Source organism: Oncorhynchus clarkii, chromosome 23 (assembly GCF_045791955.1).
Source record: "Oncorhynchus clarkii lewisi isolate Uvic-CL-2024 chromosome 23, UVic_Ocla_1.0, whole genome shotgun sequence".
Classification (NCBI taxonomy): Eukaryota; Metazoa; Chordata; class Actinopteri; order Salmoniformes; family Salmonidae; genus Oncorhynchus; species Oncorhynchus clarkii.
The window spans coordinates 27,191,877-27,213,267 of NC_092169.1; the positions used below are offsets into that span (position 1 = coordinate 27,191,877).

The 21,391-nt window shown below is 43.6% G+C and overlaps 1 protein-coding gene across 5 annotated transcripts in view; it reads left to right on the forward strand.

Moving 5' to 3' along the window:
* LOC139381091 (dystonin-like) overlaps positions 1–21,391 on the forward strand; it is a 205,819-nt gene that overhangs the window by 132,618 nt on the left and 51,810 nt on the right. For all 5 annotated transcript variants that reach the window (XM_071124343.1, XM_071124348.1, XM_071124347.1 and 2 more), the window contains 15 exons: positions 505–801; positions 3,540–4,088; positions 4,585–4,761; positions 5,613–5,736; positions 6,787–6,995; positions 7,221–7,538; positions 7,628–7,794; positions 7,989–8,145; positions 9,953–10,079; positions 10,374–10,424; positions 10,852–11,087; positions 11,358–11,487; positions 11,742–11,941; positions 12,203–12,704; positions 12,919–14,387. In XM_071124343.1, the coding sequence (XP_070980444.1) occupies positions 505–801; positions 3,540–4,088; positions 4,585–4,761; positions 5,613–5,736; positions 6,787–6,995; positions 7,221–7,538; positions 7,628–7,794; positions 7,989–8,145; positions 9,953–10,079; positions 10,374–10,424; positions 10,852–11,087; positions 11,358–11,487; positions 11,742–11,941; positions 12,203–12,704; positions 12,919–14,387 (4,713 nt within the window). The remainder of the gene's footprint in view (positions 1–504; positions 802–3,539; positions 4,089–4,584; positions 4,762–5,612; positions 5,737–6,786; positions 6,996–7,220; positions 7,539–7,627; positions 7,795–7,988; positions 8,146–9,952; positions 10,080–10,373; positions 10,425–10,851; positions 11,088–11,357; positions 11,488–11,741; positions 11,942–12,202; positions 12,705–12,918; positions 14,388–21,391) is intronic.

A 21,391-nucleotide genomic window follows, 5' to 3' on the forward strand; every position in this document is an offset into this window, starting at 1 on the left:
AATAAACATATCCAGGTGTTAGAATGGCCAAGTCAAAGTCCAGACCTGAATCCAATCGAGAATCTGTGGAAAGAACTGAAAACTGCTGTTCACAAATGCTCTCCATCCAACCTCACTGAGCTCGAGCTGTTTTGCAAGGAGGAATGGGAAAAAATTTCAGTCTCTCGATGTGCAAAACTGATAGAGACATACCCTAAGCGACTTACAGCTGTAATCGCAGCAAAAGGTACAAAGTATTAACTTAAGGGGGCTGAATAATTTTGCACGCCCAATTTTTCAGTTTTTGATTTGTTAAAAAAGTTTGAAATATCCAATAAATGTCGTTACACTTCATGATTGTGTCCCACTTGTTGTTGATTCTTCACAAAAAAAAACAGTTTTATATCTTTATGTTTGAAGCCTGAAATGTGGCAAAAGGTCGCAAAGTTCAAGGGGGTCGAATACTTTCGCAAGGCACTGTAATTTAGCCAACATCACGTAACTCGCTATATTCTACCTGTTTAGGAGGCTGTTGTTGAGCAGTTTGAGGAGAGTAAGAACAAGATCGAGGGTCTGCTGGACTGGATCAACAACATAGGGAATGAGAAAGGGATGGGGGTCGATCAGACAGACCATATGGGCAAACAGAACGGGAACATGCCTTTGCCATCGAAGACCTCAGCCAAGAACATTCTGGGAGAGGATGATGACCCCAATGGAAACAATGGAAACGCTCTCCAGACTACAGATAACGACACTGGCAGACAGGCTACAGAGAGGACCCCAGAACTGGACCTGGACAAGCAGTATGATAGGGTCAAGGTAAATTAAGCTATTCTCTCTGGTGGTGCTTGATTCATGGTGGCTTGTTGTTACACAAGGCTCAGGTCCCTTTTTCTAATAGCTGCATTGACCTTTTCCTTATTATTTTATTTTATATGTATATATATATATATATATATACTGTATATATATATATACAGTATATAAATATATATAATGTATATAAGTATATAGGTTTTTGTATGTATGTATGTGTATATATATGTGTATGTATGTGTGTGTGTATATATATATATATATATATATATATATATATATATATATATATATAGTTGAAGTCGGAAGTACACTTATGTTGGAGTCAATAAACTCGTTTTTCAACTACTCCACAAATTTCTTGTTAACAAACTATAGTTTGTGCATGACAAAATATCTACTTTGTGCATGACACAAGTCATTTTCCCTAAAATTGTTTACAGAAAGATTATTTCACTTATAATTCACTGTATCACAATTCCAGTGGGTCAGAAGTTTACATACACTATGTTGACTGTGCCTTTAAACAGTTTGGAAAATTCCATAAAATTATGTCATGGCTTTAGAAGCTTCTGATAGGTTAATTGGCATCATTTGAGTCAATTGGAGGTGTGCTTGTGGATGTATTTCAAGGCCTACCTTCAAATTCAGTGCCTCTTTGCTTGGCATCATGGGAAAATCAAAAGAAATCAGCTAAGACCTCAGAAAAAAATTGTAGACTTCCACAAGTCTGGTTCATCCTGGGGAGCAATTTCCAAACACCTGAAAGTACCACGTTCATCTCTACAAACAATAGTACCCAAGTATAAACACCATGGGACCACGCAGCCGTCATACCGCTCAGGATGGAGACACGTTCTGTCTCCTAGAGATGAACGTACTTTGGTGCGAAAAGTGAAAATCAATCACAGATCAACAGCAAAGGACCTTGTGAAGATGCTGGAGGATCCACAGTAAAACAAGTCCTACACCGACATAACCTTAAAGGCCACTCAGGAAGAAAACCAAAACCGCCATAAAAAAGCCAGACTACGGTTTGCAACTGCACATGGAGACAAAGATTGTACTTTCTGGAGAAATGTCCTCTTGGTCTGATGAAACAAACATAGAACTGTTTGGCCATAATGACCATCATTATGTTTGGAGGAAAAAGGGGAGGCTTGCAAGCCTAAGAACACCATCCCAACCTTGAAGCACGGGGATGGCAGCATCATGTTGTGGGGGTGTTTTGCTGCAGGAGAGACTGCTGCACTTCACAAAATTAATGGCATCATGAGAAGGGAAAATTATGTGGATATATTGAAGCAACATCTCAAGACATCAGTCAGGAAGTTAAAGCTTGGTCGCAAATGGGTCTTCCAAATGGACAATGACCCCAAGCATACTTCCAAAGTTGTGGCAAAATGGATTAAGGACAACAAAGTCAAGGTATTGGAGTAGCCATCACAAAGCCCTGACCTCAATCTTATAGAATATATGTGGGCAGAACTGAAAAGGTGTGTGCGAGCAAGGAGGACTACAAACCTGACTCAGTTACACCAGCTCTTTTATTTTATTTTTTAAAATTTTATTTCACCTTTATTTAACCAGGTAAGCTAGTTGAGAACAAGTTCTCATTTGCAACTGCGACCTGGCCAAGATAAAGCATAGCAGTGTGAACATACAACACAGAGTTACACATGGAGTAAACAATTAACAAGTCAATAACACAGTAGAAAAAAAGAAAGAGTCTATATACATTGTGTGCAAAAGGCATGAGGAGGTAGACGAATAATTAAAATTTTGCAGATTAACACTGGAGGAATGGGCCAAAATTCACCCAATTTATTGTGGGACGCTTGTGGAGGCTACCCGAAACGTTTGACCCAAGTTAAACAATTTAAAGGCAATGCTACCAAATACTAATTGAGTGTATGTAAACTTCTGACCCACTGGGAATGTGATAAAATAAAGAAAAGCTGAAATAAATCATTCTCTCTAGTATTATTCTGACATTTCACGTTCTTAAAATAAAGTGGTGATCCTAACTGACCTAAAACAGGGAATTTTTACTAGGATTAAATGTATTTGGCTAAGGTGTATGTAAACTTCTGACTGTATTCAACTGTATTTATATATATACAAAAACATAGTCATGGGAAGCACAATTAAAACATCACATATTACCCAGAAAAACAGTGACATTCCTCAACAAATAAGTCCCGAGTCAATACTTCAAAGTGCCTGAATGACACCAGAACATCGTTTCCAAGTGGCGCAGCGGTCTAAGGGACTGCATCTCAGTGGCGTCACTACAGTTACCCTGGTTTGAATCCAGGTTGTATCACAACCGGCCATGATTGGGAGGCCCATAGGGCAGCGCACAATGTCCATAGGCCAGCGTCGTCCGGGTTTGGCCGGTGTAGGCCGTAATTTTAAATAAGAATAGTTCAAAAAGCCTAGTTAAATAAAGGTTAAATAAAAAATACAAATACATATAACAATTTATTTTGAAATCTGTTCCAGCAATAGAGTCCATTAAAACTGAAAGCAGATTTTCCTAGCTCGGTGGAGACCCTAGGAACCTCAAGAGTTAACCAATACTTAAATGCAATATTTTCACTTTATTTTATTTTTAAATTTCATATCTTGTCCCGTGTGTTAAATATCAGTGTTGTAGGTTTTTCATGTGGCAATTTTTCATACTATGTCAATTTGACAATAAAGCTTTTGGAATTTGAATGGACTCTCTCCTCTTCCAGGCTCATCACCAGGAGATCCTGTCCCAGCAGCAGGACATGATCATGGCCACCCAGTCAGCCCAGGCTCTGCTGGACCACCAGGCCCATGCCTTGTCCTCCACGGAGAAAGACAAGCTGCAGATGGACATCCAGGAGTTGAAGGGTCGGTACGACGCTTCCCTTACCCAGGCAGAACAGCAGATGAAGCAGGTGGTCCAGGTCCAGGAGGAGCTGAAGAAGTTCCAAGGAGACTGTGAGGAGTTTGAGGGCTGGCTGCAGCAGGCCGAGGGGGAGGTGGGGGAGCTGGGAGCCCCCGCTGGAGCTCTGAACATCCTCACAGAGAAGCTCCAGAGACAGAAGAGCTTCTCTGAGGATGTCATCTCCCACAAGGGGGACCTGCGGTTCATCACCATCTCAGGGCAGAAGGTGCTGGACGTGGCGAAAGCTTGTGGACGCATGGACCCTAAGGGGAAAGATGCCCAGCTGGAGGTGGATACCACTGGAACCTGCGCTACTGTAAAGGATAAGCTGGACTCGGTTGCTGGCCGTTACAAAGCCCTGCACTCTCAGGTAAACTTCATATACCAGTACCACAAGACTGATTTAGCCCGCTGGACTAAAGCCTAGTCTCAAAGTCTTCAGCAAGGTTACTGATCACATGCATGTTGTTTACTGAACCACCTTGGTAACACCAGGAGGTCTACCTATTTAAATTAGTACGGTGAACACTGAGTGAGACACACATCTCAGGCTGATTGAATGTTTTTTTAATGGATGTAATATCCTTCTCTCACCACATGGTGGAAGCATTTCTGTTTAATCAAAATGAAAGCAAATGAGTCATTGTTCTGTATCACAACACTGGTTCACTCTCATACTGAGAGGCAAAGGTTGACTTTGTGTAACTGTTCATCTTAAAAACAATTCAGATTAAATGCTCTCTTATTATATATTGCTGTCCAGCTTTTCTATAGGTTGAGATACAGAAAAGAGTAGGCAGTAATACTGCATGATTTCCAAGTTATAAACTACCACAGCGATCAACATCACAACTCATTTCTTTCAGTGCAATGAGCTCGGCAACAACCTCAAAGATGTGGTGGACAAGTACAAGAAGTACGAGGACTCAACCGCTGGTCTCCTGAAGTGGCTCAACAACTCAGCGGAGGAAGCCAGAAGGCAACAGTCTGAGGCCATTGCTGCCGACCCTCAAACCCTACAGAAACAGCTGGAGGACACCAAGGTATGACAAAAAAATTAAATCTCACCAAACAGTATGAGTTTTATCCAGACAAAGCACATTACCACAGTGTAACAGACTCCGGGCTAGAGGAGGGCAAGTGGAGGAATAGCTGTTTACAGAACAGCCTTTTTTCAGAGTTTACTCACTGACGGCTCTGAGAACTGAATGGGTTTAGAGGTCATTACACCGCTTCAAACTTCCCTCTCCATATACAGTGTTTCCACTCACTTTAAAACAACACTGCTATTTTTAGGTCCAAATTCAAACCTCAAAGCAGTCCCCAAGACATGAATATCCTAACCATTCGTACATTTTCTTGCGTATGCCTTTGAGGCGGGGGTGGGGGGGTTACGATTGGAGTTGGACTGGACAGAGGTGTAGAGAATGCCTAGTATCCTTTAATAGATGATGTCCCTGCAGTACTCTCTGAGTCAAGCTGGCTTGCAACAAAAGTATGTAGTGTAGAGAGAGAGAGAGTGGGAGTAAAGTCATGTTCCATTACATCTCTCTATGGAGTTGTATTGCAGTGGCTCATAGATATAGAAGATTAGTGGCGCCTAAAACTCAAGAATGTAGTTTATGTCAGGGAAATGCTACGTTTCCCCCTGAGTGCAACCAGTCAGGTATATGGAAAGTTACAGTAGTGGAGTTCTAGTATTTGAGTGTTTGAATAACACTATTTGTTTTTAGATGCTTTTACAAAATATTTGTCTCCAGCTTTAAATCTGTATAATTACAGCATTGTAATAAAGATATAGCTGGAGTTGATATATCTATATGGAGCGGTGTGGTTTGTCTGTTAGACATGGTGACTGTCTAATCTTCTGTCTGCCTGTGTTTGTCATGGTCAGGCTCTGCAAAATCAGACCACTGGTCGTCAGACTGCTGTGGAGACACTCCGCAAAACATCTGACTCTCTGGTCACTGCTGAGGGGGACCTGTTGACCAATCAGGACGAGATCCAGGAGACAGTAGGTGAGTAATCAGTCTTAAGTGTAGATTCTCATCCAATGCTATTTCTAAAAATGATGAAATACTTGACAATATAGTGCCACTGCCAATGTGTGGTTCCTATCATAGTTGACTGTTGGAGTGAAATAGTAGTAGGGGAGAGTGTGGTAAGTTGCGCCATCCCTTGTTTCTAGGACACCATACACAAATGTAATAATTTGACCAAATATTTAGGAAGAGGTCATCATATCATAGAGTCTGTGAAGGAAGAAACCACATGGGAAAAGTGGTAAGTAAGCTAGTTAGGTCCCAATTTTGTTTTCACCAAGTCAAATTAATGTATTGTTCTAGAGGTTTCATGATGCTTATATCTTAACCAAAGTAAATTTTGAGATTGTTCTATACATCAGTTGGGGTCTCTATAAGCGTCAATATGAGGTCCTAAATCTAGCATGAAAGTTGATCCTTGTGGGCTAATAAAAATGGTTTGCCTTGGGGTAAGTTGAGCCACAGTTTGAGCAAATGTAAGTGTTTTCTTCCCAGGCGTAATGCCAGGCATTATCGCGGGGATATGAGGTAACACCAGGTCCTGGTCTATGTTAAAAGTGTTTTTAAAAAGTACATAGTGTTTGTAAGTTGCTCAACTAGTGGTGGTAGTGGTGCCAAGAGACCAATTATTTTGGACAACCTATGTTTCCAAAACTGTAATGTTTACATGAATTATGATTATTTTAATAAGAGATGCACAACATCCTGAAATATATAGATGTATATAAAGTAGATGTCTTTGTTAGAATGAATAGTATATTTCCCTTGACGGCGTGATGCTGAATGTAAAAAGGTTTTACCTTGTCCCTAATGATATTGCGCTTGGCCGACTCAAAAGTATTTTTTGTATGTGCTGTATATTTATGATACAGTAATATTTTCCATATGTTTGACCTTAGCAGAAAGGTCGAACAAAGAGAACAGTGAAAACCCTGACTTGATTTGCTCATCATTTCCAAGTGGTATGAACTTTTACCAGTGCTAAGCATTGACCCTAAAACCATTACATTGTGTCTTTGCTTTCAGATGATATTGTGGAAAGGTATGACAACCTGTCCAAGTCAGTGAGTGATCGTAATGAGAAGCTTCAGATCACCCTGACCCGCTCCCTGAGTGTCCAGGATGGCCTGGATGAGATGATGAGCTGGATGGAGGGAGTAGAGGAGAGTGTGAAGGAGAAAGGACACGTCCCTCTGGATTCAGCAGCCATTGGAGATGTGCTGAGCAACGGGGCCGTATGTACTGTAAACATTAACTTTGTGTCACTGTTTTTACCAGTCAAATAGCCATTTCACCATATATTCACCTTACTGTAACTGGTTATTTTGGCTCAACCATTCATTTGGAATTTGTCTCTTTATGATCTTCTACAGATGATGAAACCTGAACTCTAAAAACATCGAAAAACATTCAAATGTCTCTAAAATAAATATTTGTCATCCGTTGTGTTTTTCTTCAAGGCTCTGGAGCAGGATATTTCCAGTCGCCAGAGTAGCATCTCGGCCATGAAGGCCAAGGTGAAGAAATTTGTGGAGACAGCTGACCCCTCCGCCGCGGCTCTGCTGCAGTCCAAAATGGACGCCCTGTCACAGCGCTTCTCTGACACCTGTGACAAGCACAAGCAGAAAATGGAGCAGCTGGAGCAGCTGAAGGACAAGGTGGAGGAGTTCGAGAAGACCTCGGACAAGGTGCAGCAGTTTGTGCTCAAGCGCTCACAGGCCCTCTCCGAAACAGACGGGCCAGGGAAAAATGTCAACGAGCTCTCGCAGCTCATGCAGGTAAATATGTTAATTTAATGCTCATTTTCAACCACCCATTGCTCAATAGTGATCTTCCAAATGTTCTAACTGTTCTAATGTTTCTGTAGGACACTAACACTGAGTTGGCTGAACATGCCAAGGATGTGGAAACACTGCAAAAGCTGTCAAAGGAGCTGTCCAATATGGGTCCAGAGGGAAGCATGGCCCAGATTCAGGGAAAGATTGACAACCTCTCCAACAACTTCAATGCCTTCAAAGACACTGTGAAAGAGAAGTACGTGAAGATGACGGTAGCAGAGCTACCTGCTGATCCTCATGTACAATCTACTTGTGGGGATACTTGTTCTCATTTGACACAGAAGAAACATCATTATTTTATCTTGCCAGTTGACAGTCATGTTTTGGCATATTTGATATGTCTCTGTAATGTGATGTGACTGTGGTTGTCTTCTCCCTTTTACAACACAGAGAGGAGGAGGTGTCTTCCTGCCAGGACCAGCTGGGAGACTTCAGGGATGCAGCCGGAGCTCTCAGGACGTGGCTGGAGGAGACAACAGAGAAAGTCCCTGTGGTTCAGCCAACCAGCAGTGAACAGAGTCTTTTGAATGACCTGCAGAGAGTCAATGTGAGTGAGCAGGCAGACTGGTCTGGTACTAGATAGCCCCCCTTACTTATTTGCATTATGGAAATGGTATGTTCTACCTTTGTTCTTAGTGCAAAGAAGGACAACTGCATAGCTATGTTACAAAGGTGCAGGTGAATGTGGAGCTTGTTCTTCAAATGGCCTTGAATGCCTTATGTTACATTTTTTAAGTTGAGTAATTTAGTAGACGCTCTTATCCAGAGCAATGTACAAGAGTAATTATGATTAAGTGCTTTGCTCAAGGGCACATTGGCTTATTTTTCACCTAGTTGGCTCTGGGATTTGAACCAGCAATCTCTCGGTTACTGGCCCAATGCTCTCACATTTATTTTGCAATTTTATTTATTTATAAAGCCATTTTTAAATTAGCAGATATCACAAAGTGCTATACAGTAACCCAGCCTAAAACCCCAAACAGCAAAAAATGCAGATGTAGGAACACAGTGGCTAGGTAAAACTCACTAGAAAGGTAGGAACCTAGGAAGAAACCTAGAGAGGAACCAGGCTCTGAGGGGTGGCCAGTTATCTTATGGTTGTGCCGGGTGGACATTATAAGAGTATATGGCCATTAAGGCCAAATTGTTCTTCAAGATGTTCAAACGTTCATAGATGACCAGCAGGGTCAAATAATAATCACAGTGGTTGTAAAGGGTGCAACAGGTCAGTACCTCTGGAGTAAATGTCAGTTGGCTTTTCATAGCCGAGCATTCAGAGGTCGAGACAGCAGGTGAGAGAGAAGAGTCGAAAAAAGCAGGTCTGGGACAAGGTAGCACGTCCGGTGAACAGGTCAGGGTTCCATAGCCGCAGGCAAAACAGTTGAAACTGGAGCAGCAGCACGACCAGGTGTACTGGGGACAGCCAGGAGTCATCAGGGCAGGTAGTCCAGAGGCATGGTCCAGGTCCTCCCGGAGGGGAGAGAGAGGAATTGGAGGGAGCATACTTAAATTCACACAGGACACCAGATGGGGGGGGGGGGGGGGGGGGGGGGGGGGGACGACGACACTGTGGCCTCATCCAATGATACACCCGGACAGGGCCAACCAGGCAGGATATAACCCCACCCACTTTGCCAAAGCACAGCCCCCACACCACAAGAGGGATATCAACAGACCACCAACTTACTACCCTGAAGATCTTCTCCACCGCCGAACATCTAGGCTACCTGCCGCTCATGTTTTTCTGTCATATTACCCACGTCACAGGTTTGGCACTTAATGTGTTTTTGTAATGGAGTAAGAGGAGTGCGGTGCGATATATCACTATTTTGTCCTCCCTGATTTCACAGTAGTTTCCATGCCAAAGTAATAAAAGGATGGGAAGTGTTTAACATAGGACTCGTCAGGGAGTCAAACACTAAATAACTGTGACTCTCTGCCAGAAAAAAACTTCCAATCAGAGATGAACTGGTACAGTGTGTCACAGAAAAAAGATAAAAGACAAGAAGAGAGTAACGAACCATAAGTAAATAGGTCAAACATCAAAGATTAAAACACAAATCCCTCCACACTTAATAATACATTTGCATATTGAATAATTTGTTTGTACCATGCGAAAAATCACAGTTTAAAATGAAATTAATCAGGACTTGACATTGGAAAGGGTTTCCTTTGAGGAGATTTTAGTCTCGATGCTGCATTGCTCCAAATATATTTAGCTTGGCCCTGCTTCTTACAATAAACAGTCAAGACAGAGTCATTCAGTGTTCTCTCAATGTAGCCATGCAAATTGCAGCCCTATTCGGGACAGTGTTGTGTAAACTATGTTATTGGTTTGATTGATCTCTTCTCAGGCTCTAATGGAGGAATGGACAACCAAAGGCTCTGCTGTCCAAGATATAAATAGCAAAGGATCTGCGCTATGTAGCTTCATAAGTGTTCTCACATCTACAGCCAAGACCAAGATGTCACACAAGTCAGGTACTGTATGTTTTCAGAAGGTTTGATTATCTCAAAGCAGTTTGTTAGAGATATTTTTAAGGAAATGGTTGTGTTCGGGAATGAGAAAACAATGAAACGGCAGATACCCGTTATCTGTTGCAACACGTTTTGCTACGCTGTACTGTACTGAACATGACCCTGATCTCAATGTAACCACAGTGATCATACAATGATCTTTTTCCTGTATGACAACCCAATAGAGTCTAGTTTGCTTTTGACATTTGTACTTAACAAATAAGCATGATCTTATGTATTTGTTTGTTTTGCGATCAGCCGTTGCTAACGGTGGTGACCCCGGAAACCATGCCTACCTAACCAATAAAGGTACTTTTTCTTTACCAGTGTGTCATGTTAGGAATGTATCAACACAGTGTTCCAGACCTGTACATTATCATAACAACTTATCATTTAATGGCTTGTTCGGTAGAAATGGTCTGTTTTAGCCTCGTCTTGTACTTATCCTTGATTCTCTCTACTGGAAATGTCCCATTCTTTTTACATTCCAATGTATTAAGAACACGATTTCAATCTATTTTCAATATACCTTCAATAGCATGAAAACCCATTTCAAACCAGCTGTGTTTAGACCACACTGCAAAACAATTTCACAGACTAAATTCACAAACTCATTTTTGATGTGACCATTTCCAGTAGTGCTGTAACTGCTTACAGCAGTGCCTTGTCCAAGTCATTGTTGTTATAAAAGGTAAACTGGCTGGTGTCTAACACTCTAACCTCTAACCACCCACAGAGCTGATGGTGGTACAGCAGAACATGTCGTATATCAACGAGGGCCACGAGAGCCTGGGAGAACTACTGAAGGACCGGGCTGCAGAGCTCTCTGGCCTGGTGCAGCAGATGGCAGAGGCCCAGAAGGAGACAGATGCCATGATAACATGGCTGAAGGACATGGAGAAGACAACAGCATCCTGGAACTCTGCGTCCACAGAGAAAGACGCCATGAAAACACAACTGGAGCAACAGAAGGTAGATTCAGCCAAGGCCTGGTCTGCATAGACTGTTTCTACATTGTAATAGTTGTTGTGCATATGGCTTATTATAGTAGTGGTTTAGTACATCCAGTGGTATCATATGAAATATCTCACAGTATTATTGGTATGCAAAATGCTCTGTGGGAAGCCAATGTTTTAGGCAGGTGCCTCTTGTCTCTACTCTGTGCATTTCAGAGTGCATGAAGAGCCAATGAATGAAATGAATGATGGTTTTAGTCAAGCACTATATCTCTTTTTTCCTCAGGCCTTTGAGGAGGACATGAAACAAAAGCACGAACAGCTCCAGAAGCTGAGAGAGAAGCTCCTCCATCTGATTGAGAAACACCCGGACTCTCCTGAAGCAGCCAAATGGAAGCAGATGCTGGCACAGATAGGTATGCAGTATGCAGCATCCCATCTGTTTGTCTCCAAATGTTTTAATATCTACTGCATCAATGCAGAGAGCTTTACCCGGGGTCAGTCCAGTCCAGTCAATCGCTCCCCCTTTTCCAAGGCTTCATGACAGAATACCTGGCCTCCCCCACACCTACAGACTTGGCAGACTCATACAGCTAAGACCTAATCAGTAGGGGCTGTGCAAAGTTCAAGTTGCCAGGGTGTTTTGTGCTGACTGATGTTTGTTCCTCAGATGCTGCCTGGGCGGATGTAAGCGGGTCGGTGGAGGACAGGAAGCAGCACCTGGAGGAGTCCAACAGGAACCTGGACGTGTTCCAGACCACTGAGCCACAGCTCCGCCAGTGGCTCTCAGAGAAGGAGATGATGCTCAGTGTCCTGGGGCCCCTCTCCATGGACCCCAACATGCTCAACACACAGAGGCAGCAAGTCCAGGTACTTCACTATGGGACATATTAGTTAGTGTTGAAATTATTACCACCATGTACAGTTCAATGTCAATGTCACCTACTTCACACGTAAGCTAATGTTAAAGACAGTCATTGTTTTGTCTGCAGGCCAAATTATGAGGCTTGCCAGAATTAGTCAAAATCAAGATGATTAAGATTAAAAGGGTTGAACCATTTTGCACATTATATGCATTATTAAACACCAACATTGCTATTTATTAAGGTCATATTGACTTGTCCCTCCTAGATCCTCCTGAACGAGTTTGACAGCCGTAAGCCACAGTATGACCAGCTTAATGAGGCTGCTGCTGCTATCCTGAGCACCTCAGCCAAGCAGGACCCCTCCTCTGGTGGGAAGGTGGTGAAGGACCAACTGGCCGCCGTCACCCAGAAATGGCAGGGCCTGACTGGGCAGCTGAGACAGCGAGCCGGCCTCATCGACCAGGCCGTGGGGAAGACGGGCCAGTTCCAGGATCTGCTGAGGAGCTTGAGCCAGAGCGCCGCCTCACTGGAGACCCGGCTCAACAGCCAGCAGGCCCTTAGCAGTCAGCCTGACGTGGTGAAGAAGCAGCTGGAAGAGGCTAACACCATCTCTGGCCAGCTGAGGGAGGAGAGGAAGAGACTGAAAGCGGCTGAGACCCTCTGCTCGGAGCTCTCTGCCCTGGTCACTGAGGACTACCTGAAAACAGACCTAGCCAGGCAGCTGGAGGTGGTCACCAAGCCCTTCAAACAGTTGGAGGACAAAGCAGGTTTGGCTTTGATTTCATTTGCTTTCATTTTTTTTATATGATATGTTTTTTTCTCTTTAACGAGAAGCTTCAGGCTGTACTGTGGTTTAATGTCTGAAACTTTGACAGCCAATGAAGGAGTTTCATGATGAGGTAGACATTGTCATTCTGAATGATAAATGTATGCTTTGTTCCTCTGCCACTTAATGACATTAATGTATATGCTATTTTTTAGTGAAGCGGATCCAGCAGCTGAACTCGGCCTTCGCAAGCTCCCAGCAGTTCCACCAGACCTCCAAAGACTTCCAGCGGTGGATGAATGAGACGCTCCAGGAGCAGTCTAAACCCCAGGCAGTCTCAGCCCAGGTGGAGAACCTTCAGCAAAGCCTGAAAGAGCACAGTACCCTGCAGAAGGCCCTAAGTGAACATAAGGAACCATACAGCACCATCGTCAGGGAGGGGGAGACCCTACTCCAGAACACAGATGGGGCAGAGAAGGTGGCGCTGCAGGGCCAGCTGGCCACATTGCGTTCCAACTGGGACGACGTGAAGAAGAGCTCATCCGAGCGCCAGGATAAGCTCCAGGGGGCGCTGCAGAGGGCCCAGAAGTATCACGAGCATGCTGAGAAGCTCCAGTCCTGGGTCCAGGAGAGTGAGGTCAGGGAGGGTAGCGTCAGGCTCAGCGTGGACCCAGCGGAGGTGGAGAGCTCAATCTCCCAGCTGAAGGCCATCCAGAAGGACGTGGACAAACACAGAGGCCTGGTGGCGCAGCTGAACACTGCAGCCGAAAGCCTCCTGGAGGTGGCCAATGCAGACACTGAGGCCGTCAGGGAGGAGAAGGCGGCCATTGGGCAGAGCGTGGACCGGGTCACAGAGAGGGTCCAGAACAAGAGGGATTCTCTGGACAAGATCTCACAGAGGCTGAAGGAGTTCAACGACACCCACAAAGAGGCCAAGGGCCAGCTGGCAGGAGCTAAGAAGCAGCTAGATGCCCACACATCACTGGGGGTCCAGGCCTACAGCAACAAGAACCTGATCAGCATGAAGGCCCAGCAGAAGAGCCTGGATGGGGTCAACACACAGCTGGAGCACCTGAAGAGCCTTGCCCAGGGCCTCGTGGCCGACGTCCCCGAAGCTGACGGGGTGACAGACCTCCTCCTTCAGGCCGACTGCCTGGAGAAAGAGTACGGCTCCCTCAGCAAGGATGTAGGGAAGACTTGCTCCACCTTGGAGGGCAAGCTGCAGGGCATCGGGCAGTTCCAGACCAACATCCGCAAGATGTTCACCCGCTTCGCAGACTTAGATGATGAGCTTGACAGCATGGCTCCTGTGGGCCGCGAACTGGCCACTCTGAATGAGCAGCAGGGCGGCATCAAGGTCTTTGTGGAGAAACTGCAGGAGCTGATGGCAGACACGGCTCGAGGAGAGGACAGATGTAAGAAGATGTTGGAAACTGAGGCCTCCCCAGATCTTCTGGGGCTGAAGAGAGATCTGGATGTTCTGAGTAAGCAGTGTGGCAAGCTGATGGACAGAGCCAAAGGGAGAGAGGAAGAGGTGGGGAGTACACTCACCCGTCTAAATGAGCTTTACTCCAAGCTACAGCAGTTCACTAACAAACTGGGTGGGGCTGAGGTCAAGGAGGAGGGTCAAGGGTCAGTTGGCATGGAGACGGATGTCATCAACCAACAGTTGGAAGCTTTCAAGGTAAGATTACATTTTGTTGACATTTTACAGTAAAGTAAATGTAATGGAAAGGCTGGTACTGTATTATCAAGCTTGGTTGCCACCACTAATGGTGATTAATTGTGGTTTTGAATGCCTTACTCATTGGCTACATTATGGTATCATATTATTTCAGCTCATGCTTTACTATTGTACTCTAGCGCTATCACTTTCACCAGCCACATCACTCAACTGGATGACATTACCCTGCCAGAAAGATATCATCCTTACATACAGTACTACCCTAAAATAACCATTAGTAAGACTTATAACACCTGGAGTAACATAGGATCTTGAGTGTCTGTTTGAGCTACACCTACACCAAAATATTATTTTGATTTACTGAACTCGCTACAACAAAACATTCCATTACTGGGTAATTTGGTTGCAACAGTTTAAAAACATACAGCAAGTTCAAGTACCATATTAAATAAAAGTACTTTAAAACCAGATAAACTGTAAAGACACAAAGCATCAATAAACAAAGTGCAAAGTGCAGTAGAAAACCATTAGAACATTTCAGTTTCACCCACAATCTACTGATCTACTGTTCAAGTTTCCACGGAAATCTCTGGAAATAAATCCACATCACTATCTTAATTCAGTAAGTTCCTATGGGGATTTTGCATGATGCTTTTTGCTGCATTAACCCCAGTGGTATTGTAAGTTAAACAACAGGGCTCTCTAATTCTCTTTTGGGCCTGGTGGCCACATGCGTGACCCTCCTCTGGGGAATACTGTTTCAGTATGTTGCTGAGCATCTGGTCCAGACAAAAGAGCTCTGACCTGCTCAGATGCCATTGTGGTGGGTGGGTGACGGGCGACCCAGGAACCAGCTAAGAACCAGTGGGGTGTCCTATGTTGCACTGGCCTGGGGTAACGAGCATTACCCAGCCTGACTCCTGCTCCCCTCTCCCTCTCCTCCACTTTAAGAATGAGTGTGGGGCCTCCCGAGTGGTGCAGTGGTCTAAGGCACTGCATCACAGTGCTAGAGGCGTCACTACAGATCCAGGTTCAATGTGTAGTAGCCAGCCGGGACCAGGAGACCCATGAGCCGGTGCACAATTGGCCCAGCGTGGTCTGGGTTAGGGGAGGGTTTGGCCGGCTGGGATGTCCTTGTCCTATCGCACTCTAGCGACTCCTTGTGGCAGCCGTGCGCATGCACGCTGACTTCGGTCGCCAGCTGTACGGTGTTTCCTCTGACACATTGGTGTGGCTGGCTTTTGGGTTAAGCGGGCAGTGTGTCAGGAAGCAGTGCGGCTTGGCGGGGTCGTGTTTCGCCTCTCCCAAGTTCGTATGGGAGTTGCAGCGATGGGACAAGACTGTATCTGCAATTGGATACCACGAAATTGGGGAGAAAAATGGGTTAAAAGTACAATATATATATATATATATATAATAATAAACAAAAATGGCCGTGGTCTTACCTGGTCACTCGTTGGCATGAAAGAGTGAACACAAGCTTTTTTTCATTATTCAGCGCTACCAGCTAATTCACTGGTGTTTGAGCATCTGCTCTTCCTCTTTAGAAAGAGCTGACTAAAAGTCTTAAAGTTTGTGTTAGCCTGTCTGTGGATGGTTTTAGATGCTCATCGTTGGTGTGCATGACTTTGCTGTATAAGCCTACCTGAACTTGAACTTTCCCCTGTAGAATTTAAGAGTATACAGGGCATTGCTTTTCTAGCTGTGGAACATCTTGAGGTGGTGGTTACTATATGTCATACCGTTGCCGTTAACAATAAAGGCATCTAGTAGTACATGCTTACGCTGTATTGGGAATATCTGGATTCTACAGAAATGGAAAGGGAGCCAGAATAGTAACCACTAGCCAGAAACCATATTCCTGCAGTGCAATATTCACTCCCCTACATATACTGAACTCTATAGACTCCTTCTCCAACCAACACATTTACCACTACTAGGAGTTTTTAATCATTCAACATTATTGTTTTTGTATTTACAGAGTTTTTCTCCCTTCAATCAAGATTCCTTTGATGTTAGCTTGAATGTGTAAAACGTCTTTATGCTCTCTATGAAATAAAACAACAATTATTTTATAAAACACTATCTTAATACGAAAGATATGAGAGAATATAAATGAAACACTAACAACAGCATAATTGTGCCATAATATTATCAAGGCTTTTGTTGGTATATCAGTGGTGGATGAAACATGACTTGATGTGGGATAATAAAGCATTCTAAAAGCCTGTAAATGCTGTTAGAGTTGATGGAAGGGGATTAACTATTCAGATTTGGGAAAGAAAAAAAAAGTGATTTATTGTCTGAAAGCATCATATCAAAACATTACTTTTAACCAAATGTTTCATACTACAGCATTACACATCTATTTGAAAATATAGGCCAAAGGAATTTGTTAAATTTTGTTATGTTGTTTTTATTTAATCACAAGTACATTCACAAACATCAGCCTTTAGATAAATACCTTAAAATGTTATATGAAAATATAGGTCTCGTAGAACTGCAGTCAATGTTCTGAATGGTAGCTGGAATTATAATAATATATAATGTAATTTTGTGCCAGTTAACCCATTTTAAACATTGTGTTTTTGAGCTACAGACGTCTGGGTTGTTCCATTGGATTCGTCTATTTCATCTGTAGATACCAACCATGAGACTGTGTGGTTAACGGGGACTGAGCTAGTGCAGGGTTTGAGAGACAAGGGTGGATCCCCAAGGTGCCCGGGCCAGGTCTGTAGAATCTGAATGGTTTGAGCTACACGCCATTAAAATCTATCTATGAGAAGTTGAGACTCTCACGAAAACACACATGTAACATGTTTTGCTCTATGACACTCACAAGCTACACAAATGTCGTTCTTCTACATAGAAAATCATAGGATATCCCGGGACATAGTGTCTATAATACTGTAATACATTCACATAGATTCTGTCACAAACTTCACACAGTTGTCACTGACTAGTTGGATATTCATTTCCTGGTGAGCAAACAATTTCTGTACTCACAGCATTCATATAAATAAAACAAAATTGAAACTGGGATTGAAACCGGGTCTGTAGTGATGCCTCAAGCACTGCGATGCAGTGCCTTAGACCACTACGCCTGTCACACTCTGACCATTATTTGCGTTGTTTGTTTCTATGTTTTGTTGTTTGGTCAGGGTGTGATATGAGCGGGCAGGGTGTGATATGAGCGGGCATTCTAAGTTGCATGTCTAGTTAGTCTGTTTCTATGTGTTTTGGCCTGATATGGTTCTCAATCAGTGGCAGGTGTTTGTCGTTGTCTCTGATTGGGAACCATATTTAGGTAGCCTGTTTTGTAATGTGGTTCGTGGGTTATTGTTGTTGCATGTTAGCACAGTCGTTTGATAGCAGTCACGGTTGTCTTGTTAGTTTGTTTGTTTGTTAGTGTACTTCGTGTTTTTCCGTCCTTTATTAAAAATCATGCATCAATACGACGATCGTGACAACGCCACTCGGGAGGCCCCGTATAAATACATTTTTATCAGGTTTTTGCTTTGGCAAACCATATTTTTTGTTGTTGACATTTATCAATAAAACTCATTAATGCAACTGTTAATGTCAAATTGTTTGTGTTCTACGTGTAGCCTTGGTTCTCCTGTAAAGAAAATGGTAAAACACTTCATTGTGAGGCTAAATATAAGAGCTGGACATGCAGATAAATGAAAAGCCAATTTTAGCTGGGCTCTGATAGGGTTTTTTAAGAGGGTTTGATTGGTAACCATGAACCATCCTATAATATTGACTACTACCAGCTGTTGCTGAGCAACGTGTTCCCTGCTGGTTGTGCTCACCTTATCACCCTCACATTGTCCCATCTCTAAGTCTCGTTGGGTAGGCCTGCACACAGACACGTCAGCTGCTAGCGGAAAATCACCATTGTTCTCATTCAGGCCGCTAGCTACTCTCTCTGAGAAAAGTTCCCTGAAAATAAGGAATCCCAAAAAGAACCCTACTTAATTCCATTACAGCACAAGGTATTTCCTAATTGGTGTCTAAAAACCTGTTTTGATGCTCGGAAACCTGTGGACACAGACCGAGACCGAACGTAATGGGATGTCTGCAGTGTGAATAGGGGTTTCATGTGGTCTATAATAATCCTGCTTGGTTTATTCGTAGATCTGGTACTTGGTCTATTTTGGGGTTTCATTGGCAGCTGTTGTGAAAGAAATAAACATTAAATGGCAGCAATAAGTGAACTCATTTTGTTGCGTTACCATTTTAGGTCACGGTTTGTAAGAGCCTCCCCTCCCGAGTCCAGTGTTTCACTCTTATTGTTGTTGTAGTTAGGGGATCTGGAAGGTTTGCTGGGAAGGATGTGGTGTATGTAGTCCTTCGTGATAGTTAGTGTGAGCTCAGCTCAGTGACAAAACCTGCTGGGGGTTGGGGAGGTGGGATGTGTTGGGGCGTATTTTTAAAGTTTCTACTCAGACGTTACATCAGTGTCTCCTATGAACCTAAAAGGAATTTCTCTCTCATTAATCATAGATATTCCTCTCACTGAAGTTGATGAGGGGAAAAGGGCCGTTGGGGAGACCCCATCGTGTAGCCCAGCTTGCTCACTTACCCCAATGATGATACACTCAGATCAAATCACTCTCCCCAAGGTGGAACATGACACCAGAAATGTACCAGAAGGATCTGAGTTTGTAACACATTGTTTTTGCTAGGATTGGCAGATCACTTTTCATGGTGACACATTGCATTTTTCCTGTGTTTGGGGTTTTGGGATTGTGATTCACCTAAGACACCTAAGAGATTATTTTGTTCCTGTATGCACTAGGAGTGCACTTGTACACAATCAAGAGAAGCTTTTGAATTTGTCTCATTGAATTCTTTGTCTAGTCCTTTATAATGGTTTTCGTTTCATTCACACCCATTGTTGGGAGTGACTGATGAGTAGTTCTGTTGAAAGGGATTTTTCTGCAGAAGATGTCACAAAGAAATGTGGCCCTTCTGCAACCTTTGGTCTGAATAGCCTGTTCTTGTGAATAACTTTACTCACATGCATTGTAATAAGAGTTATGTGTAAGTGCTCTATAGGTTTCGAGGGAGATATTTGAGTCATTTTGATTGGTTAAGGTGTATCCTATGTTGGTTGGAATGGGCATTAGTGAATAAATCAATCTCATGATGACACATTTTTCTAATTCGGAAATCAAAACCCCCAGTTTACTAAAATCACATTCCTAATGCCAAACCAGTTAGTGTGGGCAAGGATAACGGAAACAGCCTTGGTGCAGGAAAAGGAGGACGAAAAGAGGAACACTTTGCCCTCCCTTAATTCAACGCCTGGATTTTGTCAAAATGATGTGGGATTCAGCTGCTGAATATCCTTTCTCTAAACCCAACAGATCTATTTAACTGCTTATTTATCTCTGCCAGACTTCCTCCTTTTTCCTCCTCTCATTGTGGGAAGGGGTCATGGTGGTGGAAGGAGTTGGGATGGTTCAACTCCTTTCTGTTGTCAGCCTTCTGTGCTGCACACAAAATGAATTCCTCTCATTATCCCTCTCTCTCATTCCTCCTTTCTTCTCTCACACGACCCGGGTCACTCGCCATAAAAAAGACACACCATGCCATGGATTTGGCAGAGCTGTGGGTGTTAAATTACCTGGGACCTGTGCCTCCCTCAGCATTCCAGAGTAATTAAGAATATCTGCAGGGTCCACAGCAACCATCCACAGGAAAACAACAGAGAAGGAACAGAAAAAAAGGGAAAACATAGAGATCTATTTCAGCCCAGCGTGATGTCACCAAAGTGGGAGCTGCCGCTGCCTGTTGGTCTGGTGTGATTAAATGTTTTCTTCCTTCAGAGGAGGAAAGCTAGTTGCTTGTTGTGTGTTCCCCCCATCCTCTCCCATCCCCTCAGTCAGAGAGAGAGTGAGAGTGATGGTGCCAGGACACAGAAGATGACTAAGAAGTTAAGTCATATGGACTGTGGAGATAGAAGGGGAGAATTAGAGAAAAAAAGGGTCAAGCGTCCGACCAATCAACATGTGCCGGAGCAGCCCTCTGTGGCAGATGTTGCCTGAATAATGAGCTAGCGGGGGCGGGGCCTGCAGCCTCTCTGCCAGGAGGGTGTCTGTCTGTCATTGCAGGGCGAACCACCAGAGAGGCAGGGCAGGCATTTTTGTTTATCCAGGAGCACCGGCTCTTCTCGCCCTTTGTTTTCATAGAGTCCTGTGGATTTGTATCAGGATATGCCACTTTGCACTGAAGCTCTCCCACCGCCTACATGGATACCAGCGGGATTTAAGGGATAAAATAACCACTTTTAAGGGAGAACAATTCTAATGACGTTTTAACAATGGGGAGGACAGCACCAAGTAGGGAATTCTTTGAGGATAGGTGACTCAATGAACGGATTGGACGGTTCCAGATACTGATTGTACAGCCGGTGCACTTTCTGAGTGAGGGTGATATGTTGCTTTAGTGTTATTGAGGTCCATTATTTTTACTGTTTGGATTATGACGATTATTAGGTCTGTTTTATATATTTTGAATTTGTCTAAGTAATTGCACCAATTATTGTGAATTGTTAATTTATTTATTTTATAAGAACTTGGTTTTGATATAGCAAATTAAGTAAATTAAAAAAGTGAATATTGAACATGCACTTTTAGTAGTATTTTTTGGCTTGTTGCTTTAGCAGCAAATATTTGCACTGAAACAACATATACTGTACCTCAGACCACATTAGTATTATTTTATTATCTCTGAGTCAGTGCAGTTAGATTTAAGATGGGGAAACCTCTTAGCAGACCAGACTGCCTCCGCCAGAACCCCTCCTGTGTGGGAAAAGGGGAGGAGGAGGACCTAAACATTGATGACTGCTACGTTCCCCAGAGATCCATCTATGACACTGTCCGTCTCAATGAGCAGATTGATTGTGGCTCAAAGGGTAGCCTGGCTTCCAGGCACTTCACTGGCACCCTACCCTACACACACCGCACCCTGGACATGAGCAGCCTGTGTGGCAA